The 26795-nt window shown below is 48.2% G+C and overlaps 1 protein-coding gene and 1 long non-coding RNA gene across 2 annotated transcripts in view; both read right to left on the minus strand.

Annotated features, from left to right (window-relative positions):
• The window catches only part of LOC310918922 (uncharacterized protein), a gene marked incomplete at its 3' end in the record, with an annotated part of 75861 nt that extends 65532 nt beyond the window's left edge, over positions 1-10329 (minus strand). The window contains exon 1 of the mRNA XM_083877936.1: positions 10223-10329. Within this exon, the coding sequence (XP_083734062.1) occupies positions 10223-10297 (75 nt within the window). The 5' untranslated portion in view covers positions 10298-10329. The remainder of the gene's footprint in view (positions 1-10222) is intronic.
• A 9453-nt stretch (positions 10330-19782) lies between these two features.
• LOC310918940 overlaps positions 19783-26795 on the minus strand; it is a 69177-nt gene continuing 62164 nt past the window's right edge. Inside the window, exons 4-6 of the long non-coding RNA XR_014591758.1 lie at positions 24064-24135; positions 23748-23857; positions 19783-19829 (exon numbers count right to left, since the gene is read on the minus strand). This is a non-coding gene — a long non-coding RNA (uncharacterized lncRNA). The remainder of the gene's footprint in view (positions 19830-23747; positions 23858-24063; positions 24136-26795) is intronic.

The raw sequence follows: 26795 nt of genomic DNA on the forward strand, positions 1-26795 counted from the left end.
TAAAAGCTGAGTTTCCTAAAGTTTGGGTCCTAAAAGTTTGGTTTCCTAAAAGTTTGGTTTCACAAAAGTTGGGTTTCCTAAAAGTTGGGGCCTAAAACATCTTTCAGGGAGTGATCCTGCATTGCTCGGCTCAACAGCATTTTGGGTGGTTTTTTCCCTCCATTATTGTTGCAATTGTATCGTACAGAAAATATTGTACAGAAAAAGGAGGCTGAGAGTTTGAACCTGATTCACCTTTCAGCTGTAATCTCCTAAAAGTTGGGTCCTAAAAGTTGAGTTTCCCAAAAGTTGGGGCCTAAAACACCTTTGAGGGAGTGATCCTGCATTGCTCTGCTCAACAGTATTTTGGGGTTTTTATTCCCTATATTATTGTTGCAATGCCCGATTCACCTTTCAGCTGTAATCTCCTAAAAGTTGGGTCCTAAAAGCTGGGTTTCCTAAAATTTGGGTCCTAAAAGTTTAGTTTCCTAAAAGTTGGGTTTCCCAAAAGTTGGGGGCTAAAACGCCTTTCAGGGAGTGATCCTGCATTGCTCGGCTCAACAGCATTTTGGGTTTTTTTTTTCCATACATTATTGTTGCAATTGTATCGTACAGAAAATATTGTACAGAAAAAGGAGGCTGAGAGTTTGAACCTGATTCACCTTTCATCTGTAATCTCCTAAAAGTTGGGTCTTAAAAGTTGAGTTTCCCAAAAGTTGGGGCCTAAAACACCTTTGAGGGAGTGATCCTGCATTGCTCTACTCGACAGTATTTTGGGGTTTTTATTCCCTATATTATTGTTGCAATGCCTGATTCACCTCTCATCTGAAATCTCCTAAAATTTGGGTTTCCTAAAAGCTGGGTTTCCTAAAATTTGGGTCCTAAAAGTTTGGTTTCCTAAAAGTTTGGTTTTCCAAAAGTTGGGGGCTAAAACACTTTTCAGGGAGTGATCCTGCATTGCTCGGCTCAACAGCATTTTGGGTGTTTTTTTCCCTTTATTATTGTTGCAATTGTATCTACAGAAAAAGAGGCTGAAAACTTGAACCTGATTCTGTAATCTGCTAAAAGTTGGGTGTCCTAAAAACTGGGTCCTAAAAGTTGAGTATTCAAAAAGTTGGGCCCTAAAAGTTGGGTTTCCGTTCTCAACTCAGCTGTAATCTCCTAAAATTCAGGTCCTAAAAGTTGGGTTTCCTAAAAGTTGGGTCCGAAAAGTTTGGTTTCCTAAAAGCTGGGCTTCCATTCTCAACTCTGCTGTAATCTCCAAAAAGTTGGGTTTCCCAAAAGTTGAATTTCCCAAAAGTTGACCTTCCATTCTCAACTCTTAGTTTCACTGCTTTAAATCCTAAATAAAGAGATTTAAGCAGCTCTGGAGGTGAATCAATCAACCAGCCCTGAAGCAGAGGAAATGATGGACACTACCAGGCTCAACTCTGGATTTTAAATGATTGAAGTGAGTCAAGGAAAATCTCATTCATGGAGACAGTTTGAGGAACAATAATAAAAATTTACAGGTATGAGGGTCTAACTCCTATCCCAATTAACAAATAATCTCCAAAAATGGCCCTCAGTGACCTGAGGTCACCCCACAGCTCTGCCTGGTGGGAAACAGCCTTGGACTTGATCCCTGAGAAGATTCCAGTTGATAAAAACTGATTTAAAAAAGAACTTTACTTGCTGAAAACATCACCTCAACCTGCCCAGCATCACACCCAATCAATCTGCTGAGCTGCCCCATTTTTCACTCACAAAACATCTTTGCTTTGGTAATTATCAATCACCTCTCTTGCAGAAAGGTTCCTCCAATTTTTAATTCTTTTTTTTTTTTTTTTAACTACTCAATCCTTGGAGAGACAGATGAATTTTAATGATTTAGATTATTAACCTAAAGGTTGATCCAGACTGGGAGGAACAGAATAATTTGTTTAATCATTATTATTATTTATAATTATTTAACATAGGGGAGAAAAATATCACCTTAAATGTCATCATGATGCTTTTTTAATTGCCTCGGATGAAATTCAGGATAATCATTACCCTGTAAATGTATACAGATCTAATTTTAAATACCCCAAGATGCTGGATTTTTCTCTGGAAAAAATGCAGAGGATGCACATTCATTACTGGATAGGGAATTGCAGAGACAGAAAAGAATTGATCAACCAGTTATTGAAAATTAATTCTTTTCCCAAATCACAGCTGGGCTGTTATTTGACACGAGGCAGAAGAAGAAGAAGCTGAGCCAGGTAATTTTTTTTCCTTATTCTCTCATTCCAGAACTTTAGGATGTGCCCTTTAGGAGGAGGGATGATTCATGGATGCCTAAAAACGTGCCTTTAATCAGGAATATTTATATTTTGGAGTTATCTGCACTAGGAATGGTCACCCTGAGGGATGCCCAGCACGAGGAAAACTTCCATCTCTGAGGGGATTTTGGAGCCCAGCCCCACACGGGGTGCGGAAAACCACAGGAAATACACAAAACTCAGTCATTCCAAAGGAATTGTTGCTGGTTTTGTTTGGTTTGGTGTCTCTTGGGGTGTTTTTGGGGGGTTCATGCAGCTTTTTTTTTGGAGATGAACAGCATTAAAAAATCAGGTTTTGGATGGAATAGGGTGCCCAGAGCAGCTGAGGATCCCCAGGAGTGTCCAAGGCCAGGCTGGAGCAGCCTGGGATGGTGGGAGGTGGAAGGAGAAGATATTTCAGATCTTGTCCAACCCAGACCATTGTGGGGCTCAGTGAAGGACAATCCTGTGCAGCATCTCCAGGGCACAAACAGCACAAAAATGGGATCTGGGGCTGCAGTCCTGCCCTGTGCCCCTACAAACACATCCTAAACCAGGGACAGCTCCCATCCAGTGGAGCCAAATGGGAACTGGGCCTGTCCCAGAGCCCACCCTGCCCATCCCTGCAGCTCTGGGGGTCTGGGATCAGTGCAGGGGCTCAGTTTTCCAAGGACACCCACCAGCCCCATCCCCAGGGGCTGCAGGGCTGCCCCAGGGCACGTTCCTGACAGGAAAACTACACAGATCAACCAAAAGGTGGAAAGGGAGAAGTAAAGGACCCCCCAGCCCAGTGCCAGGCAACACAAAGCTCCTCCATTTGCTGCATTTCCAGCAGGTAACCCTGGATTTCTCCCTACTCACATCTGATTTTCCAAACCCCTTGGACCTCCAGCAGTTAACCCTGCATCTCTATCTGCTCACACTTGATTTTCCAAACCCCTTGAACTTCCAGCAAGTAACCCAGGATTTCTCCCTGCTCACACTTGATTTTCCAAAACCTTTGGACATCCAGCAAGTAACCCAGGATTTCTCCCTGTTCATACTGAATTTTCCAAAACCCCTGGACCTCCAGCAGGTAACCCCTCACTTTTCCCTACTCACATTTAATTTTCCAAAACCTTTGGACATTCAGCAGGTAACCCTGGATTTCTCCTTGCCTACATTTGATTTTCCAAACCCCTTGGACCTCCAGCAGGTAACCCCTCACTTTTCCCTACTCACATTTGATTTTCCAAACCCCTTGGACATTCAGCAGTTAACCCTGGATTTCTCCTTGTTTACATTTGATTTTCCAAAGCCCCTGGAGTTCCAGCAGTTAACCCTGCATCTCTATCTGCTCACACTGGATTTTCCAAACCCCTTGGACCTCCAGCAGGTAACCCAGCACTTCTCCCTGCTCACATTTAATTTTCCAGAGCCCTTTGTCCCCCAGAGCTGGGTTAGGACGAGCCCTGCCCGTTTCCCACCCGGTCCCTGTGTCCAGGCTGGGGACAGGCCCCACCAGCCCAGGCTCAGGGAAACATTTGCATTTTCCTTGGCACAGGTACAGCATTCAGAATTCTTTCAGGCCAGGCCAATTAAAACAAGCTGAAAACTGCTGAGGGAAGCAGTTTCAGGCAGGATCTGCTTACATTCCCCCTCGGAGAAAAGCGGGGGGCCCACTTGCTGTAACTCTCTCCCTCTCTGCACAGCGTGGGTTTTGAGCTGGGTTTTTTTTCTTTTTTTTTTTTTTTTTTTTTTTTCCCTTTTTCTTTTTTTTTTCCTTTTCTTTTTTAAGGTGGAATAACTTGTGCCCTTTACACAGGGGCTCTAAGAGATGGGTGGCAGGATTTGAGAATGTGGCTCCGTTTTCAAACCAGGCTGTAAAACCAAATGGAGGCATGAGGAATTTTTATTATTTTTTAAATAAAAGGGGAAAAAAATAAAGGGAAAAAAAACCACCAACCCCAAAACTGGTAAACTCTGCACAGATTAACACACTTTACCTCCTTCACAAACCTTGCATGGTATTTTCTTAAAAAGGAATAAAGGCACGTAATTAGCAATCAGTTGAAGCCTAAGGCTTTTCTGCCACCACAGAGACTATTCAATGCCTACTGGCTCTCCCAACACACTCCCATTACTCCTGGGTTTCATTTTGGACAGCTTCTTTCAAACCTCAGCTGTGTTGTAAACGCAAACTGACAGGTTAAAAGATACCGTTTTTATACCCCTGAGCAAATAAAAGGAAAATAAAATTAAAAAGGCCCATCCTATCAAGGCTGCTTTATTTTCCAGTGAAAATCCTCCAGTGCTGCAGGAAGGTCGGAGGAATGATGAAGAATCCCAGAGATGGGAGGGTATGTGGTCCAAAGGGTCAGGATTCTGCATCCACCCTTTTATCCTGAAAAAAAAATCCCTTTTTTTATTGGCAGTGCCCTCCCAGAGCCCACAGTGGCCACTCTTCCAAAGCCCTGCATGCCAGGACTACCACAGAGAAAAAACACCTGCAAATGCCCCTGCATCAATCTGGGGGGGAAAGGGGCTAATCCAGCAGAACAAACCACGGCACAGGGATTTGCATTTGTTTTCATGGCTCTGAATGGGGCTGTGTCACTCCTGGGCTCGGGCTGAATGCAGGGGAAATGTGCATTGCATGTCAAATCAAATCTGGGTCCCTTTGGGGTCGAGCTGGGTTTGAAGCCAGAGGGGTCTGAACCCAAATTTCTTTTCACCTTGATGAAGCAGCACTGGGCTCACACCAACACCAAGAATTCACATTAATGCCTGAGCACCCAGAAACTAAATCATAACCAGAAACTAAATCATAACCAGAAACTAAATAATCAACCTGCCTGGGCTCACAGAGACACCAACAATTCCCATTAATGCCTGAGCAACCAGAGAAACTAAATCACAACCAGAAACTAAATGATCAGCCTGCCACGTCATCCCTCAGCTAATTGTCCCCGAGATGTTAATGAGAGGCACAGGAGGAAGGGAACAGGTGACAGCTGGAGGGGACAGAAAGGATTGGAGACAGCAGAAACACCAGATTCCTCAGATCAGCCCTGAGAGGAGACAATTCTCTTCTCTTTGCTTTCAGAGCCCTGCTCCAGGAACAGGCTGGCCCAGGGGACTGGGAAAGTAGGACATGAGGACTATTCTGGATCAAAACCCTTCTCCTTTTCAAAGCTGCCGGGTGCCCTCCTCAACGACCTCGCTCACAGGTGCCTGCAGAGGCATTTATTGATTTCAGCAGGGCAGACAAAGGGCTGAGGCCAGCAGTCCCTGCAGCACAGGGAAGGTGTGTGAGCCTGCTGTGATCCCAGCCCTGCCTGCACACACCAGGGGCTGCTGATCCCTGTCAGGGTGAGAGATCCCCAGATCTCAGAGCAGAGTGTGACATCCACGGGGGGACTTTGATGCTGGCGTGGGAGGCACTTGAAAGGAGCCAGCTGTCCTGGCCTGCTCCACAGCCCCTCCTCTGCTCTCAGGCAGCACCTCCCACCCCTCTCATCCTCCAGCAATAATGTCTTTTATCTGGTAGAATTTTTTTCCTCCACCTGGATTCACCTCCCCCCAGCAAAAATCAAAAATTAACAAACTGCAACATCCTCCTATCCAGGTGTAGGCAGGGACTGGACTGAGCAGGTGATGGGCAATGGAAATCCAGGTAAAAAGGGAAAGAATGCAAAGAAAATCTTTGCAACTTTGCAATTGAGGTGGATGAAGGTTCCACCTACCTGGGACACTTTCTAGTGACATTTGATAAATTCCCAATCCCCCAGATTGGGATTCCCTCATCCACGCCCTTCTAGGCAGCTTTTCCTCCTGAGCTTCAAGAGGGAGAAAAAAAAGAGGCAAGAAAGAAAAGAGGAGATGAGGAAACACCCACTTGGGCACGTCCTGAGCAATTCCCAAGAGCCCAGTGAGCCCAGCTCATCTCCTCAGAGATGGGATTTTCCACTCCCACCTTTCCCCCTCTCCTTATCTCCCTCCCCCTGGCCCCTGAGCTGCCCGAGCCCAGCAGTGCAGATTTGGAGCCCAGCAATGCACAGACTCCCCCAGACAGCCCGGAGAGATAAAAGCAGCCAAACACTGTCCAGAGACAGCCAGGGCAGGGCTGGGCTCCCTCTGGTGATCCCTGGGACTGGGGACACTCCAGCAGCTGGGAGTCCTGGAGGCAGAAACCCTTCTTTCTGCTCTCTGGGTTTAAATATAAATCAAATTTTCCAGAATATCCATCTTTGAGCATCAAAGAGCTGCAAAGGAACAGCCACTGCCACCCTGCAGCTCTGGGTGATCCCTGGGACTGGGGATACTCCAGCAGCTGGCCTGTGAGTTCTAGAGGCAGAAACACTTATTTCTGCTCCCTGGGTTTAAATATAAATCAAATTTTCCAGAATATTCATCTTTGAGCATCAAAAAGCTGCTGGTCAGAGGTGCAAAAGAACAGCCACTGCCACCCTTTAGGAGTCCAGCTCTGGGTAATCCCTGGATCTGGGGACACTCCACCAGCTGTGAGTCCTAGGGGCAGAAAAACTTCTTCCTGCTCCCTGGGCTTAAATATAAATCAAATTTTCCAAAATATCCAATGGAAACCTTCTTTGAGCTGCTGCTCAGGTGTGCAGAGGAACAGCCACTGCCCCCCTGCAGGAGCCCAGCTTTGGGTGATCCCTGGAACTGGGGACACTCCAGCAGCTGGCCTGTGAGTTCCAGAGGCAGAAACCCTTCTTTCTGCTCCCTGGTCTTCAGTATAAATCAAATTTTCCAAAATAGCCAATGGAAACCTTCTTTGAGCTGCTGCTCAGGTGTGCAAAGGAACAGCCACTGCCCCCCTGCATGAGCCCAGCTCTGCTGTGCTGTCCCACACCTCTGTTTGCCCCTCAAATGAGCCAAGGGCACTGCTCAGGGTAAAGAGCTCAGTGGCAGGTCCCAGCTGTGTCCCCACGGCCCAGCAAAGCTGTCCCCAGCCCCTGGGTCGCCCTGTGGTGACAGGATCCGAGCTGGGGGCGGCACAGCAGTATAAACACCAGGAGGGACACACAGGGCAGGCTCGGTGTCCAGGAGCTGTCACATTTATCTCAGGCTCCCCCAGCCCACTGGGGCCGTGGGCAGAGCACACAAAAGGGCCATTCAGGGCAGCCCAGCAGCAGGAACAAAGCAGATGCTTTGGGCAAGGCTGCAGAGGCACAGGAGGTTGGCAGAGCTCCTCTCCCAGCTCAGGGCACATCTCCTGGGCAGGGTGGGCAGCCCTGGGGCACTGTCTGGAGGACAAACCTGGCGGGGAACAGGGATGCAGAACTAAACCAAAGCTCAGAGGCCACTAGAGCTTTTAAACTCCTCCACCAAGTTTGGCTGGTGAGGTCTATTGGGTGGGGTTTTTTTTCCCCTCACTGTTTTGGCAAAAGAAGGAGTGGAATGGGAAAGCAAAACCTCCCATCTGACCTGCTGGGAGCTTCACTCCTTGTGAAACACCCCCGAGGTCAAGGTGCAGGGAGGGTGTGTTAGAGGAGAGGCCTCAGAGCCTGCAGGGTGGCACTGGGAGATTCTGAAACCCTCCTAAAAGAGGATGCAATAAATCAAATCTAAAAACCAGGGACTGGTCCAAGCAAGGTCAGTTTTCTATCTGGAAAGCATAAGGGAAGATTCAAATGCTTTAAGTGAGCAGAAAAAAAAAAAATAAAACCAAACCAAAACCAGCTTGAAATGAACTTCCTACTTACTTCAAGCCCAATCCAAGCTGCTTTTTTTCTCTCCTAGCTGGTATTTCAGGAATGAGCCCGGCCAAAGGCACCTGGTCTGGGGTTTCACAGACTGAACCACTTTTGGAAAGGACTCAGATGGGATTTGGACAGAAACAAGGGAGGCCAGACACAGAGGCTGCCCTGGGAGAGCAGCAGTACCAGCTGTCTGCTCAGCCTCAAACCTCTCATCGTGTGAGAGCAGGGAGGGCAGGGGGACCTGTCAGGGGTGGCTCAGATCCCTGCCTGGGGCTCCAGGGGCTGGGAGGAAAACCCTGGCAAACTCCAGGGAAACTGCAAACTCTGACACAGACTGCAAACAGCAGCACGAGCAGAGGTGGATGTTGGAATTCGGGAGAGCCTGGATGGCCAAAAGCACCTGCTGGGCCCTGGGCTGGGAGGTTTGCAGTGGTGTCCAGTATAAACCAGCCCTGCCCTCAGCACCAGCCTCATTCCCAGCCCCATCCAGCCCTGCCCTGGGCAGTGTGGGGAGCACAGGCATCCAGCACTGCCTCGGAGAAAAACAAACCTTGGAAAGAAAAGTGTGAAAAGTACTGCAGGCTTCTCCTTGGACTGCTGAAATCCTCAGCCCTGCCCACAGACAGTCCAGCAGGGTTTGGGAGCTGGCAGACTGCAGTGCCAGCTCTCTGTGCATCAGCCTGGGGCCCTCAGGGCTGTCCTTCACTGAATCCCAGGGTGGTTTAGGATGGAAGGAACCTTAAAGCCCATCCAGTGCCATCCCTGGACACCTGCACTGCCCCAGGGTGCTCCAGGACACTTCCAGGGATCCAGGGGCAGCCACAGCTTCTCTGGGCCTGATCCCCTTCCTAACATCCCATCTAAATCTCTCCTCTTGTAGTTTAAACAACATTTAGTCCTAAACTCAGCAGCATCTCCAGCTCAGCACAGCCCGTCCTGTCTGGGAGCTTTGTGCATTAACCTGGACTGAATTCACCCAGGTTTTGTGCATTAACCTGCAGTGAATTCACCCAGGCTTTGTGCATTAATCTGGAGTGAATTCACCCAGGCTTTGTGCATTAATCTGGAGTGAATTCACCCAGGTTTTGTGCAATAACCTGCAGTGAATTCACCCAGGCTTTGTGCATGAACCTGCAGTGAATTCACCCAGATTTTGTGCAATAACCTGCAGTGAATTCACCCAGATTTTGTGCAATAACCTGCAGTGAATTCACCCAGGTTTTGTGCAATAACCTGCAGTGAATTCACCCAGGCTTTGTGCATTAACCTGGACTGAATTCACCCAGGCTTTGTGCATTAACCTGCAGTGAATTCACCCAGGTTTTGTGTATTAACCTGGACTGAATTCACCCAGGTTTTGTGCATTAACCTGGACTGAATTCACCCAGGCTCCTGCACAGGGGGCTCTGGTCTCCTCCCAGGGCCTCTCGTTGCTGCCACGAAGCAGGAAAACGCCAAACGTGGCTCATACCAACCCCACCTCTCACTAATCTGTTTTGTCAGCTCATCAGAACCTTGAAAGCAAAACCTTTAAGTGCTGGGAGCCATCCCTGGTTTCTAATTAGGCTCCGTCAGATTCCGTGGTTTAAGTCGAGCCAACCCGGCTCAAACATGTGCCCTTGAAATCAGTTTTTCCACTCAGAAAGAGATAAGGCCCCCAGTTTCCTGCCCTCAGATAAGCTGCAGGAGAAAGGAGCATGAAGTCATGTCCCTGCCACCCCAAATCCGTGTGCTTCTGCATCCCATCTCCACGGCCCAGCTGGGCTTTGCTGCCATCCAAAGCCAGGAATTGAAGCCCAGGATGCTCCAAGGGGTGGAGAATAAAGGAATTCAGGGATTTCTGAGCCATCAGAAAAGGTCTGATAAGCTGCTGGTCACTGCCACCATTATTTGTGTTTTCAGAGGTGTCTCGGTGCTCTCAGCACTTTGCAAACAACGAGCCAGAACTCACAGGCTGTCCCAAACAACTACAAAATGCAAAATAAAAATAAATAAATAAATAAATAAAGCAGGAAATTCAAAACTGACTCACTCTGCCTGATTATAAAGCACTTTCTGCAACTTTTCATCAGTTGAGGAAAAAAAAAAATCGATCTAATACAATTTATTGAGTCATTTCAGGCTTGCTACTATTTAATTCCTGATACCAGGGAATTTCCACTGTGCCATTTGGATCACCCTTAAAACCTGCAGAGCCTGAGTGACCAGGGATGGTCCTCAGGGCTGTGGCAGCGACTCCAGGGATGAGGCACTGACCTGGTGCAGAGGTGACACAGAGCTGGGGCTCCCTTGGAACACAAACTTGAGCCTTGGCAATCCCTCCTTGGCCATGGCATTGGCATTGCCTCCTCATCCAGCTGCCAACAGGAATCTGAAATGGAAATAATTAACATCAATCACTCATGGGTTTGTTGTTTGTTGGTTTTGTTGGGTTTTTTTTCTTTTCTGCTAAGGATCCAAACCTCTGTCTTAGATAAACAAATAAAACAAAGTGTTTGGCTTTGAATGAATCTGGGTAAGAGACTCTGGCTGGGCTCTGTCACCTGGAATTCTGTGAATTCACTCCTCTCATTATCCTGGAGTTCTGACCCCAAACCCTCACTGCTCCCAGGGACGTGCCCTGAGGCTGGGACACATCTCACTCACCTTCAGGGGCTGCCTGAGGAAGCTGAAGGTGAGGAGGGTCCCCAGGGCTCTCCCACAATGACAGGGGCTCCTCGGGGGGCTCAGCATTAGCCACAGTGCCTGGGGCAAGGCAAACCCACTGCTGGGAGCCCCGGAGCCAGCTTTTCCCTGTGCCCCCCATCCTGCCTGGCCCCCACCCAGGAGGGCAGCACCTGGGGAGGGCTCCAGCCTCCCCAAACAGGGGGACAAGGGGCTGCAGCCTCCCCAAACAGGGCACAGGGGGCTCCAGCCTCCCCAAACAGGGGGATAGGGGGCTGCAGCCTCCCCAAACAGGGCACAGGGGGCTGGGGGCACAGGGGGCACAGGGGGCTGCAGCCTCACTCAGCCCATCCTCCCTCCCCACAGCTCCCAGCTCTGCTCCAGCTTCCCCAGGAGACACAGAACTGCTGTCCAGGACAAGGCAGCACTAAAACCCACCAGGGTGAGAAGCTGCAGAGCTCTGCCTTGTCTTGGCAGCTCAAATTTTGTCGAAAAAGGGGATTAATTAATGAGGAGTGGGCAAGCCCCCAGTGGTTCCCTGGCAGCTCTGTCACTATGGAGATGCAGCAGCCCAGGGCTGGGCCCAGTGGTTTTCCTGGCAGGGAGATGCCCACAGCCAGCCAGGATCCCAGACCCTCCCGGGCTGGTTGTGGCTCTGGTGGAGCTGCTCCAGGGTTACCCCGGTGCCACGGGGAGGGGAGAGCTCCAGCCTGGCGTGCAGATGGTTCCCCCTCTCCTTTGGAGGGGCTGAATGACTTTTCAAACCTTTGATTCCTGATGTATTCACTTCAGGAGACACAAAAGTACAAAATCTCAGCATGGAGTGACTCCCTCGCTCGCTTTATTTTATTTTTTTTTCCTTCCCACACTCCCCCCCCCCCCACACCCCTTGTCTTTTCTTTTCTTCTCTCCCTGGACAGTTTTATAATTTTGGCCTGTGGCCAGAAAGTCTGTCCTGATTAGCCTGGGCTGGCTGTGAAACACCTGCAGCCCATTAGAGCAGGAGGAGGGGGAAAAAAAAAAGAAAAATCCCTTGTCATAGGTGAAGTAATGACCAGCTCTTCCTTTGTTTCAACACTAAAAGGACAGTCAGGAGGAGAACCAAAAAATTCATGGCTTTACCACCTCACCTGCCATTGACTGGTCTCAACTGCAGCCACTGGGTCATTTTTGTCTGATGAGTGACTCCAGTAATTTGTTGTCACTTCACCCCGGTGAGATTTACAGGTTATTCAGTATGAGCTGCACTTGCTGCATTTGAACAGTGCCCCCTGCACTCAATTTCTGTCTCTGTGAGGAGATAACCAGGCACAAGGCAGAAACTTCCCCCTGGGCAGGTCACAACTGCTTTGGCTCCTGGAATGTCCTTCCCATGTCCCGGGGCCAGCAGAGCCTCCAGAGTGTCCCCAGGAGGGGACAGGCACGAGTCCCATGGCCCCAAAGGGGTGACCAGGGCACTGCAGAGATGCACAAGTGGCACTCGAGGTACCACTGCAGCTCTTGGCTCTGGCACAGCACAGGGTTTTTTATAATAAACACAGAAATCGCCGTGATCCGGGTACACAGTGACACTGGGGGACAGGGAGAGGCAACAGCTCCCAGCTCAGCTCAAAGCCCAGCTCAGCTCAAAGCCCAGCTCAGGACACCCCTGCAGGACTCTCCACCACCAGAGGAGCCCCCTCTGTGACCCCAAAACCCCTCCCAGGGGTGTGTTTGTGCAGCAGGATGGACATTCCTCCCAAGAGGGGCTCAGTGCCTGCTGAGATGTGGCAGCAAAGAGACCAAAACCTCCCTCAGATCCCTCCTGAACAGCAGGGCCACGGCCAAAACACTCCTGGGCTGAGGGGAGGGACAGAGTGAGACCCCAAAACACTCCTGGGCTGAAGGGAAGGACAGAGTGAGACCCCAAAACACTCCTGGGCTGAAGGGAACGCCACTGAGAGATCTCAAAACACACCTGGGATGAGGAAAGGCCACAGTTAGATCTCAAATTAGACCTGGACTGAAGGGAAGGACACAGTGAGACCTGAAAACAAACCTTGGCTGAAGAAAAGCCACAGTGAGACCTCAAAACAGACCTGGGCTGAGGGAAAGGACACAGGGAGACCCCAAAACACACCTGGGCTGAAGGAAAGGCTGCAGTGAGACCTCAAATGAGACCTGAGTTGAAGGGAAGGCCCAAGTCAGACCTGAAAACACACTAGGATGGAGGGAAGGCCACAGTGAGACTTCAAAACACACCTGGGCTCAAGGAGTGTCTGCAGTTACACCCCAAAACACACCTTGGGCTGAAGAAAAGGCCACTGAGAGACCCCAAAACACTCCCAGGCTGAAAGAAAGGCTACAGCTATATCTCAAATTAGACCTGGACTGAAGGGAAGGCCCCAGTGAGGCTCCAAAACACTCCTGGACTGAAGGGAAGGCCCCAGTGAGACCCCAAAACACACCTGGGCTGAAGGAAAGGACACAGTGAGACCCCAAAACACACCTGGGGTTGAAGCAAAGGCCCCAGTGAGACATCCTGGGGTGGGGACACCTCTCTGACATCCCTGAGTGTCACAGGGAGTGCAGGGAACAGCAGCTGGAGGTGTGAATAATCCATCCTGCTCCACTCCTTGAGCCACGACAACAGAGTGGGAAATAAAAGCAGCTCCAGGAGTTCTGCTGCTGCTGCTGCTGGAAACATCCCCAAGGACTGGCTGGTATTTCAGTCCAGCCCATCCAGCCCAAATGCCACTGCTGGGATGGCAAAAAACCTCAGAGTTCCTCCCCAAACTTGCCGTGTTTTAATCAAAGTTCTTTGTGTAGCTGCAAGGCACTGGAGACATTTACACCCCAGCAGCTGAATTGTCTCAGTTCTGCATCCAGTGGAGTTCAGCCATCAATAATAAAAAAAAAGAAAAGGGAAAAGAAAAACTTGTGACCACAAGGGACTCTGTCAAATATTCCCGTTGCTGTCCTGGAGCGTGGAAAAGCAAGTCTGCTGCTGCACACAGGTCTGATTATTTGCATTTTTAATAATTCAAGAGTTTAATTAGTATCATGCCCTTAATCAGAGGCTGAAAATACAGCTGAAGTCATCAGAGCTTAATTAGTTTAAAAAAAAAAAATGATTCTGCAGTGACAGTGTCTCGACTAACACAGAGCTCAGTCCTCAGCTTTGCAGATGAGCTTTTACCTGTTGCTTCTGATTTTCAGTGCCAGCCCACCTCAGAACAACTTAAAATCCTCGAAAAAATCACTTCAGTTCCTGTTTATCCCTATGAACTCTTCCACAACTTTCTTAAACTGGACTAAGGAAAAAAAAAAAAAAAACCAAACAAACAACAAAAAAAACCCTATCAGTTTGAAGATAATAAATTGAATTTATCCCATAAGCTGCATGTGAAATTTTCCCTCTGCAGGAAATAAAATTGGTTTTAGAACATCCAGAAGTGTCTCTGGATTTTCAGTCAAGTCAGCAGGAGGGAGGGGCATCACTGTATTGTCACTTGGAATTATTTTGATTCTGAGTTTTTGAATTTTTGCAATAAGATTCTTACCCAGCTTTATGAAAACAATGTATATTTTCAGAATTTATCCACTTGTGTTTACAAGTCGTTCTCAGAGAGGAGAAATGAGATTGATGGTGATATTCACCATGAGCTCAGAGGGGTGGCAACCTCTATGGCCAATCTCTTGCCCCCTGACCAAAAATGTATAAAAAAATAAAGTCAAAAAATAAAATCAGAATCTTTCCTTGCTTGATCTGCCTCGTTCTTTGTGTGTTTGAAACAGCAACACTGTATGGCCAGAAAAATCCCCTTTCAGCAGCAGGAGGGGGAGCCCAGACTGGTCCCAGTTGGTCACTGGTGGGCAGGACTGGGGGGTTTGGTCCTGTCTCCTTTCCCTGGGGCTCTCAGGGGAATTATCCCAGGTTTTGGGATCAGCAAATTCCTAAACCCAGGCAGGAGCCATCCCTTCCCTCCCTCAGGTTGATGGTGTTGTACAGGACATCCTGGATGGGCTCCCCCAGCAATATTCCATTTCAGTGAACTCCTTGGGAGTTCATCACCACCCAAGGCCGTGGAGACCGAAAACGTAACCGGGTTCCAAAATGGATCAGTGACATCCACGGAAATCAGGCCAAGCCCAGACAATCAAATATGTTAATCCGGATGGAACTTCCAGTGCGGGAAGTCAGGTGGCCTCATGCTCTCCCACCTCTGATTTACTTGGAAAAATGAAGCCAGAAAAAGTTCTTCCCATGCCAAAAGTGTCCCTTGGCTCTGGGCACTAGTGAGAATCGCAGTAAATCCTTTTTTTTTGGCATTTTCCTTCGGTAAGGATATCACAGCCTGCTGGTTCTTTCCCTCTGCAGCTCCTGAAGCTCTGGGTAAACTCCCAGCTCGGAATATCCCTCAGGAATATCCCAAATAAATTAGTGAAAGCTCCTGGAAGGTGATAGCAATCACAGACAGCACCAAATTCCATTTAGCATGGAATTAGGAATCACTTCTGTACCTAGGAAAGGTCTGCCTCAGGCTGAAAAATAATTTTAAAAAATGTTTTTTGGGAGCATTGGACAGAGGAAGAAGCTGGAAATTCAAGATGGAAAAATGGAAGTTGGTTTGTCCACAAGGAAAGTTTCCTGTAGCTCCCAGGAGAGTTTGATCTATTCCTGACGCTCCTGTGGGAGTTTTTATGTATATAAATATTTTATATTTATTTATGTATATAAATAAATATAGAATTTGTTTATACATATAAAAATATAAATATATTAAATTTATACATATAAATCTAAAATAAATACATTTTATTCTGTGTCCTCATCCCCTTTGAACCCTGCTCAACTCCTGCCCCAAGGAGCAGCTTTTGGCAGAGATTTCCTGCTCCCTTTACCTGCAGGGATCTCCCCCCTCCTCCTGCTCCTGAAGGTGTTCCAGGGGCTTTGCTGCAGAGAGCAGAGGACAAGATGACAAATGAGGCAGCACACAGCCCAGGAATGCAAGTGAGTCTCAGCTATTTTTAATTAAGAAGCGATGACAGCTGACTAAACTCCCCGACGCTCCCTGACCCAGACATTATTGGCCACCCCGCCAAGGTCCCCACGGTGCTGCTGTCATTGTCCCCTCTGTCTGGACACACACAGGGCTCACCAAGCCCACGGCTGCCACCACCAGCATGAAAAAATCCTGCCAGAGGAACCTGGGGATGCTCAGCAGCAGCAGGAGGAGGAGGAGGAGGAGGAGGCAGGTGAGGAGAGGACAGTGAAGGTCACCGTGCTGGAAGTGCCAGCCTCTGATAAATGTGCAGAAAATGGTTGGACAAATTCGGCTGTTTTCCTGGTTTTTGGGGGTTTTTAATCAAAAAAACCTTTTTTTTTTTTTTTTTTTTTTTTTTTTTTTTTTTTTTTGGTGAAAGCAGTGATAGATTGAGCTGGGGAGAGGCAGAGAGATGGAAAGAGCAGCTCCTGCTGTAGGGCAGAGAAGGGGAGAGGCAGGATGGGCTTTTCTCAGCCCACAGGTCACAGGGAGGGTTTAACCAAGACCAGAGTGACCTGGATTTCCAGCAGGGATTCACCTGGCTCCATGGAAGGGCTCTTTGGGAACACAGTCCAGGTGTCCAGCTCCTGCTGCCACAAAAAACTGGCACAAAAGTGGCTTTTTGAGCCCCAGACAGCCCTGGGGAGGTGTCAAGAGGAAAACACCAACCACAAAGAGAGCATTCCAAACTCCCTTTTGTTCTCAGGGCTCGCACAGCACTGAATCCAGCAGCTGATCTCTCCACCTTGAGCTCACTCGCTGGTTTTAGCAGGAGAAAGGAAGAAAAGATTCCCTCCCAGCCTCTCCAGAGGGCCACAGGGAAGAGAGGGACCAGGCGGCAAAGTCACCCAGATCACGTACGGGCCTGGCATGGGCGAGACAAATACATTAAGGGACATCATCAGGAACTTTCCAGCCTGGGAGGGGGCAGAGCTGCTCTGTGCTGTTGCCAAGACAAACCCCCCCAGCCCTGTTCTCCCTGAGCCCAATCCACAGCATCCTCCTCCCATTGGCTCTGCAGCCGCATCGAACGATCGTGACAGGTTTTCCTCCTCCTCCTCCTCCTCCTCCTCCTCCTCCTCCTCCTCCTCACCCTGCTGCCTTCTGCCCGTGGCCTCTTAGCAGGGGAGAGCCAGCCAGGCACGGAATCGATAGTCTGTGCGAGGGAACGGAGCTGAATTTGCATTCCAGTCCTGTCTGTCCACGTCTCTGCGCTGCTGGCAGTGGGAACGAGGAGATGATGGGTGGGACCTGCAGTGCCACAGCCAGCAGGGCTCAAGGACCATCATCATCATCATCCTCCTCCCTGGGCCCTGAGCAGAGCCAGCTGATTCCCAGTGGGGCTGAATTGGTGTCCCCAGCTCGGTGCTCACAGGAAAGCAGGGAACGTATCACAGAACCATCAGTGATGAGATTTTAGGATGTTTGTTGGGCTGAAGGGACCTGGTCTCTCCAGTGAGATTTTAGGAAGTTTCTTGGGCCCTCTCCAGTGAGATTTTAGAAAGTTTCTTGGGCTAAAGGGAACTGGAAGCTTTATGGACCAGGCAGAAGGTGTGTGAACACACCCCAAAGGCAGGAAAAGCTTCCCTGGCTGGACCAGGACAGCTGGTGACCATCAGAGCTGGTCAGTACCTGCAGTGGTATCTGCAGTGCCAAGGACCATCATCCTCCTCCCTGGGCCCTGAGCAGAGCCAGCTGACTCCCAGTGGGGCTGAACTGGTGTCCCCAGCTCAGTGCTCACAGAAAAGCAGGGGAAGTATCACAGAACCATCAGTGATGCTCTCTCCAGTGTGATTTTTTGGAAGTTTTTTGGGTTGAAGCAATCTGGAAGCTTTATGGTCCACGCAGAAGGTGTGTGAACACACCCCAAAGGCAGGAAAAGCTTCCCTGGCTGGACCAGGATGGCTGGTGAGCATCAGAGCTGCTCAGTACCTGCAGTGAGTGGTACCTGCAGTGCCACAGCCAGCAGGGCTCAGGGACCATCATCATCCTCCTCCCTGGGCCCTGAGCAGAGCCAGATGATTCCCAGTGGGGCTGAATTGGTGTCCCCAGCTCGGTGCTCACAGAAAAGCAGGGAACGTATCACAGCACCATCAGTGATGAGATTTTAGGATGTTTGTTGGGCTGAAGGGACCTGGTCTCTCCAGTGAGATTTTAGGAAGTTTCTTGGGCTAAAGGGAACTGGAAGCTTCATGGACCAGGCAGAAGGTGTGTGAACACACCCCAAAGGCAGGAAAAGCTTCCCTGGCTGGACCAGGACAGCTGGTGACCATCAGAGCTGGTCAGTACCTGCAGTGGTATCTGCAGTGCCAAGGACCATCCTCATCCTCCCTGGGCCCTGAGCAGAGCCAGCTGATTCCCAGTCGGGCTGAACTGGTGGCCCCAGCTTGGTGCTCACAGGAAATCAGGGAAAGTATCACAGCACCATCAGTGATGCCCAATCCAGTGAGATTTTAGGAAGTTTCTTGGGCTGAAGGAATCTGGAAACTCTCTGGAGCAGCAGAGGGTGTGTGAACACACCCCAAAGGCAGGAAAAGCTTCCCTGGCTGGATCAGGATGGCTGGTTACCATCAGAGCTGCTTGGGCATGGCCAGGCCGCAGAAATTTGGGAACAGTGGCTCCTTCATCCAGTGAAACCAGGATGGTGGGCACTGACACAACAGCACTGGGACAACTCATCAGTCCCACCCCAGAGCAGGTCAGGATTTGGGAGCAGGCACGGGGAAGGGATAGAGGAGCTGGGATATTTGGGAGCAGGCAAAGGGAAGGCACAGAGGAGCTGGGACAGGTTTCCAGCTCTCAGCAAAACAGGTTGGGATTGACACTGGGCATCAGTGAAACACCAAACACCCAAATATTGCCCCTGGCTTTGGGCCAGGCTGGGAGAAAGAACTCGCTCAGCAGTGACAGAGGCCTGGGGCACCAAGAGAGGGTGAGTAACTCAAACAGCAGAGCCCAGCAGCTGATGAAGCACACTGGGACACCAGTGAAACACCAGCCCTGTGGCTGTTTGCCTTCCCCACTCAGGTGAGTCAGCATCCGGACTAAGGGAGAAAAACTGGACTTTCCTTTTCTGTCCAGGACAGCAAGAGGTCAATGAACCCAGCAGAGTCATCCATGGGATGGACACTGCCCCCTAAATACCAGCTTTTCCCATCCTGGACATCCCCCTTGCTCTCTGTCCTTTGTATTACACACTCAGGCAGAGTTCTAACCCAAACTGCTGTAAAACAACACAAATTGTTGATCAAGACAGGAAAATTTCCTCAGGAAATTTCCACTGCTGAACCTGTTTGTTTGTTTCGGGGGTGGGGGTGGCAGGACACAAAACACCGGGTCAGTTAAAAAAAGTCTGACCTGAATAAAGCATTTTTATGAAATCCCCAGGAATGGTTTCTTTAATATAAGATGGAAGTTGGAGTTGACAGGAGGAGAGAGAAGAAAAGGGCGCGCATAAAAATCAGGTTCAAATCCCTGCTTGGCCTCACTCAGCACAGAACTCTGAATTAGCTCTACAGTTCCTTAAACAACTTCAAATATTCTGGGATCTCTCTGCAGCCCCTGTGATCTGAGTTTCTTTCCTGAGGCAGAACAGCAAAGAATGTTCTGAGCTCCCAGAAACGGCCATGACTTTGGACAGATGCATTAAACCCAGCCTCAAAACAAACCCAGCTCTGTTTTGGGGGGTTTCTGCAGTGTGGAGATGTCTGTGCTGGGATTCCTCCCAGTTGTGTGCTCAGACTGGTGCAGGGCTCCATGGAAGGGAATTAATGGGCTGGAAGGAAAGCTACACTTGTTTTTCTGTCTCTGTACCAGGTGAGGCTCTCCCCGTCACCTTTAAGAGAAACATGGAATTAAGCAAAACCCAGGATGATAAAATGGACTCAAATAAGAATTTCTACCATGAGTTAAACCTGTTGTAGCTACTCAAGGCAGAGCCTCTGAATGAAGCTTTTTTGATCAATAAAAGCCTATTAAATAAAAGAAAGCTCTCAGAGTAATTTTAGGATGGAAAAGGTTCCATCCCTGGCTCCGAATTTTTCTCCTCCCTGTTGCTTCCTACAGAAACATTTACCTGGACATGTCAGATTTACTGTAGTTGGAAAAAAATAATCAGATTCTTACCAGGAATATGGAAATATCCAGCAGAAGTCAGAGCTGGGATGGAGCACCTGCAGTAACAGCAAGAAGATAAATATGAATATGAGGAATATGATGATGGATATTGACCATATCCATCCCCTATGATGGATACCTGACAGGAAACCCCAGCCCAGCAGAGGGAAAACTGTGCCCATGGCTCTGTTCCCTTATCAGGATGGATCTGCCTCCAGCCCAGGATTGCAGGATTCCACTCCCCACCTGCCTGGCACAGCTGAGGGAGGACAAGGAGCCAAGAAACCTGAGAGCCATTCCTGAGCCAAGGACTGCTCCCAGATCCCTTCTGCTTTCAGATTCCTGGTTCAACAGATAAAACCCCCAATGTATTCCTTTTCAGATCCTCCTTGCCTCAAAAGCCATTGAAATATCAGCTGTCATGTCTTTTTTTTTTTGTTCTCAGAAACAGTTTTCCATGCGCATTTTGGAATTTTGGGCAGGAAAAACCAACCCAGGGCTGCAGCCCTCCTTTGCTTAGTTGTCTAAGTGCCCGTGAAGGGATCTGATCCCTGCTTGGCTCCCCAGCCCCATCCCATGGATGCAATTCCTCAAGAAGCTGGGATCCTGAATAAAGCCAAACCACAGGAATACTTCTCATGACTGCTCCGTTCCTCTGATGCCAAAAACCTCTCCAAAGTTCAATTCCATCTCCTGAAGCAGTTCAGGGCGAGGTGACTCGGCGTTACAATCCCATTTTTGCTGTTAAACAGAGTGCTGAGGATTGTCCCAGGCCATAAAAACAGCAGGAGAAAGACAACCAAAGCCCTGATCCCTGATCCAGAGCCACTCGCTCCATCCCAGAGCACAACATTCTTTCCTAGGATGACTAAAAATATTGGGATCTTGTGTGAAATCGAGCAGGATGCCTGATTTTTTGAGGTGGAACAAGCAGCCCAGCATGGGAAACTGTAAAAGGGGATAAAATATCCCAACTTCCTGCGCTCTGCCCCCATAAACAGCTTCACAACCTGTTTCCCACCTGGATTTTGGGGGCAGACAAGGAGTGACACTTTGTACATGGTCCTGTTCTCCTTTTCTCAGCTCCTGTACGTCCATATATGACCAGAATGTAAAATCCGTGTGGATAAATACCCATGTGCATATCAAAGGGATGAAAATTAGAAGGGACTTTGATGTTGGGTTTGAAAAAAATGCTCCTGACACCAGGCAGAGCTGTGGGAATGAGCTGCCTGGATCAGAAATCCAAGGATTTGGAGGACAGACCTTCCCCTCAAGGTGCTTCTTCCCACCCATCAACTGCTCAGGAAAATGAATTTCCCATGGTTAAAGCCTCGACCCCTTTTCCTGGGTTTGTGCCACCCCATAAAACTGTCCCAATATCACCACGACACCCCAGAATAATCAGAATTTGGGTAATTAGAGACAAATCTGAATTTAGCCAGGCTGGATGCTTTGGGTACCAAACCAATTCTCTCACAAATGACCCTTAAAACAAAAGAAATCAAAAAGAATAAGCAAATTAACAACTCCCTGCATTCATCTGTTTAGAATGACAGATCAACAAACACAGACATCTCATTTATTTTTTATTTTTTTTCCTTTTTCACAAGCAGCTTTTTATAACTCCTGACCCAAAATAAGCCCAGCCCCGGCTGTGGTGCCGTGTCAAACAGTAATTACTCTATAAAAGGCTGACCAAATGGGGATATTGGTGGGCCAGAGGAATTATTTTATTTTAGGACTTACACAAACTTTCCCTGGGAGTGGTGAGAGGAGCTGTGGGCACTGTGGTGCACCTAAGAAACCAGCAAACACCAGAGGGGTTTGTTTTTTTCTGCTTGTTCCAAGCCTCACCACCTGATGAGAAATGACTTTCCCAAATATCAGCTGAAGGGAAAAGGAAAAAAAAACCCCAAAAAACCAACAAAATCAACCCCAAAAAGTAGAAGTGAGATTTGTTTACTCCTCCTTAAAAGAGGCTTCGCTCTGTGACAGGTTTGGAGATTCTCCCCCCAGGAATTCCTGCTGAATTCTACCAAAATCTGTGGCAGAACAGCAGCAAGACCTTTGCAATATTTCATTATGCAGGGAGGAAACAAAAAATAATTTTTTAAAATTATTAATCAAGCCTCCTAGAATTCCCAGAACGAGTTGGAGGAGAGCTCAAAGCTCATTCAGTTCCATGGGCAGGGAAATGGACAGAAAATGGACAGAAATCCATCCAGCTCAAGGATGCTCTTCCACTCCTTATTTTTTTGGCAATATTTTGGCAATGTTTTTACAATATTCAGGCTTCCTGAATCCCTCCTGCTGAGCCTGGAGGACAGGAGCCCCTAAATCCCAACTCCCTCATCCTGTCAAATCTAGAATTCCCAGAATGAGATGGGGGGAAACCTCAAAGATCATTCAGTTCCATGGGCAGGGAAATGGACAGAAAATGGACATGGACAGAAATCCATCCAGCTCAAGGATGCTCTTCCACTCCTGTTTTTTTTTTTGGTTTTTTTTTTGGCAATATTTTTGGCAATATTTTTACAATATTCAGGCTCTCTGAATCCTTCCTGCTGAGCCTGGAGGAGCAGGAGCCCCAAAATCCCAACTCCCTCATCCTCACAAACCTAGAATTCCCAGAATGAACTGGAGGAGACTTCAAAGCTCATTCAGTTCCATGGGCAGGGAAATGGACAGAAAATGGACAGAAATCCATCCAGCTCAAGGATGCTCTTCCACTCCTTATTTTTTTGGCAATATTTTGGCAATGTTTTTACAATATTCACGTTCCCTGACTTCCTCCTGCTGAGCCTGGAGGAGCAGGAGTCTCTAAATCCCAACTCCCTCATGCTCTTAAACCTAGAATTCCCAGATGGGAGAGATGGAGATGGAGGAGACCTCAAAGCTCAGGTAAATGGACAGAAGATGGACATGGACAGAAATCCATCCAGCTCAAGGATGCTCTTCCACTCCTGATTTTTTGGCAATATTTTGGCAATATTTTAACAATATTCAGGCTTCCTGAATCCTTCCTGCTGAGCCTGGAGGAGCAGGAGCCCCTAAATCCCAACTCCCCCATCCTCTCAACCTTCAGGAAGCTCAGCCCTGTCACCTGGGGCACGTCCTGCCCTGTGGGAGGATTGGGGGAATCTCTGTGAGGAATCCTCGAGGGGTTCAGGGTTTGAGAGTTCAGAAACCAGGCAGGAATTAGTGGAACTTTTCCAGCTTCCAAAATATCCCTCCTCCTCCTGCCACGGGGGAAACAGGGCGAAAAAGGGAAGTGGTTTGTGAGCAGGAACACAGCAGAGTCAAAATAGAAGCAGAGGGGATTAGAGCAAATACCCAGACTGTCCCAACCTGTGTTTACTGCCCAAATCCTGTGGCAATTCCTGCTGTTTTCAGGGGGTTCTTCCTGTGATGGAACTTTGGGATTAAACTTGGCCCATGAAACTCCTCTGACTGCAGGTCCCAGGAGGGAGATGCCTCTCAAAGCCACCCCCAGAGCCCAAGGCACCAAAATGCACATGGATTTTTGCTGGAAGGGCTGAGGGGGGAAGTGACAGCATCTGCCTGATGTGAATTTCCCATCCTTAATTAGGGATTTCAAAAAATAAATCCAGTTTTCTGAGCAGGATGGTGGGTGTCAAATAAAATGAAGGGAGGTTTTAATGATCTCAGTGAGAGTCAAGTCTGTTTTCCACTTAATATGTGTTTTTACACCCAGGAATTTCATAGAATCATGTCATAGAATCATATTTAAGTTGGAAGGTGAAAGATTAAAGATTACCCTTTTCCAACCCCTTAATTTCAAGTTAAAAAATTGTGGCAGCAATGGGCTTTGTGTGATGCATCACAGCACAAATATTATACCAATAAATCTAAATTTAAATGTTCCTGAGCTCTTAATTCTCAGTTCAATTCCCAAGTGGCACAGGGAGCAAAAGGCTCCTCCCTGCAGGTGACAGGAGGGAAAATCTCACCTGTAACAGCTCCTCCTCGGGCTGCTGGCCAGGGGGAAGGAGCAGCTGGATTTGGGATGGCAGATTTTCTGTCTGCTTCTCCAAAGAGGCTTCACCAGCACTGACAGACCCTGGAAAAGAAGGGAATTCATGGTGGGATTAGAAATGGCTGCTGAGTTACATGGTGAAAGCACACTCAGCATGGATATTTCCCTTAGTTCCTTCCTCTTTGGACATTCCCTGATTCTGAAACTTTCCTCTGAATATAATCGAGGTGAGCACAAGACAGAAATTGCAGGATAATTAAAGAAAACCCATGGAAAACAAATGAACATACCCTGTGCTCCACGGAGTGGCTTTGGGACACTGGGGTTTGGTCCTTCTCCCTCAATCTGCCACCAGCACTGGCCTACATGGGAGAAAAGGGATAGAAATTAGATTAAATATTCTGTCCAGTTCATTATGTCACAAACAGTGCTGAACCTCTCACCTGGTGCCACAACCCAGATTTTAGGGACTATAAAGAACTCAGACAGCTCAGACCTGGGCTAAGCTCTGAGTTAAAACCTGAGCCATAAAAACAGCAACAAAAACCCCGAATTGTATTAAAGTTACCCCAGCCCCAAACTCTCCTGGCAGACTTTTATCAACCTGAGAGATGTGACAGATGGCTGCTCCTGCAGCACAAGTGATGCAGCACCTCTGTACAAATATTGTACTGTGCAAATACTCATCAGCTCGTTCCTGCCACAACCGTGTCAGGTAAGATCATTAACACCACCCCTAATTTCCCTGATAAGTAGGCTGAGACAGGAGGGTGGAGAGCCTTGTCTAAACTGAAGCAGTGAGTAACAAAGAGAACTCTGAGCCATCCTCCCCTCTCAGAGTCCATGCAGAGCTTTTTTTTTTTCTTTCCTTCTTTCTTTTTTGTTATTTAATTCAAAAAATGAAATCTTTGGGATGGTTACACTCCGTGCCAGCTGAAGTTTGATGGTAAAAAAAAAAAAAAAAAAAAAAAGCAAACAAACAATGGATTTCAGCTCACACCAGAACTAATGAAGCATTGATGTTACACTGAAATGGGGCTTAGCTTAAGTATCCATTTTTAACTCTCAGCTGAAGTGAAAACATTAATTCATGCAAATCAATGTTCCCTAAACAATAATTTTCCTCTAGAACATTTCTTCTTTTTTAACATAAACTCTTATCTAAGAGAACCCATTTAAAGGATTATATCTGCAGAGTTCAGCAATTAGCTCTGTAAATTGTTTTCCTTGAGCGTAGGGAAGGTTCCATTACGCAGTGAAATATAAAGTGTATGCTATAGCCCATGAAAACCTCACTTGGAACGATGATTATCCTTCAAAAAGGCTGGGATGAGGGCCAGATCACCAGAAAGAACTCAAATTCTGTTTGTACACCCAAAGTCTCCCTTTATTTCACACAAGTGTCCACTTTCAGCCCATCTTTAGGGGTTTGGAAAGGTAATTGTTTCTGTGGAACACCCACAGGTCGAGTTTTCTCTAAAACACGGCCCCAAAAATCCACTTGGAGGGATAAACAAGCAAATAGGAAAGGGGAGCACAGAGACAGGGAAGAGATGTGCATCAAACAGCCCAAAAACAAAGGTGGGAAATGGCACTGAGGGAAATTCAGATGCTGCTGGAAGTGAGGATGAGGATGGAGAGGCTCATCCTCATCCAAATGCAAATCCAGAAAGTCTCAGGAAAGTCACAAGTTTGTTGAACAAAAGAGCACAGGGTGTAACAGATGGCTGGAGTCACCTGAACCATCACTCAAATGGTGGCTTCACTAAAACTGGAATCTGCTGGTGTCCCCACAAGCTCTGAAGATCCTTGGGATGAGAGATGCCACAGCCTCACTGAGCTGCATCCCTCTCCCAGTCAGGGGCTCCTCCTCTCCTTAAATCCAGAGTTTCTCCTGCAGTGACAGAAGGGTTTTCTCCTGTGCTTTGAAGGCAGCTTCAATTCAACCTGTGACTCACAGGTGACACCACCACAACACCCTCCCCACTCTGCTCCTGAGCCACGAGATCCTCCTGGGCACAAAACACAACTCCTCCTCCTTGTTTGCCATGGATGCCTTTGTCAAAGAGTTGTATCCATCCATCTACCCACGGATCCATGGATCCATCCATCCATCCATTTATCCACCCATGGATCCATCATCCATCCATGGATCCATCCATCCATCCATGATCCATCTATGGATCCATCCCTACATCCATCCCTCCATCCATCCACTCATGGATCCATCCATCCACCTACCCCTCCATCCATCATCCATCCATCCATCCATCCATCCATGGATCCACCCATGGATCCATCATCCATCCATGATCCATCTATGGATCCATGCCTCCGTCCATCCATCCATCCATCCATCCATCATCCATCATCCATCAATCCATCCATCTATCCATGGATCCATCCCTGGATCCATCCATCCCTCCCTCCATCACCACAATCCAGACAAGTGAACACCCTTCCAGCAAACCCTGATCAAAGTCCTTAATCCTGAAACACCAACGAAATCCAAGTCCAGGAACACACACGAGCTGGTTCCAGGCACACAGAGAGGGCAAACTGCCCAGATGAAAATACAGGAACCCCAATTCCTTGCCTTCCCTGTTACCTGTGAGACCAAACATCTTCTGGTGATGCCTCAGAGGATGAAGAGAGAAGCAAAGCTCCTCACGCAGAGCAGTCCTATGGGCTCTCAGCTCAGCTGAGCAGATTTGGTGACCCCCAGAGTCATTTTCCACCATTTCCACCAGTGCCTTACACAGTGAAATCCAACTCGGAGCAGCCACAAAACACAACCCTGACTGATTCCAAAAACATTCCATTTAACGCTGTCACTTCTCTTCTCCATGCCAACGTGCACACGCTCAGGAGACAGACACATTTCCATGCTCTCAGCTGGGAATCGTGTTCCTGCAAGGCTGGTGGATGATGCACAAACTGTCTCTATTTGTGTCCCCCCTCTCGGATGGCAGGGTGCCCACCAAACAAGCTGATTAGCACTTGCCCTGGGCTATCAAGGCAA

Source organism: Zosterops lateralis, assembly GCF_965231275.1.
Source record: "Zosterops lateralis genome assembly, chromosome: 25".
Lineage (NCBI taxonomy): Eukaryota > Metazoa > Chordata > Aves > Passeriformes > Zosteropidae > Zosterops > Zosterops lateralis.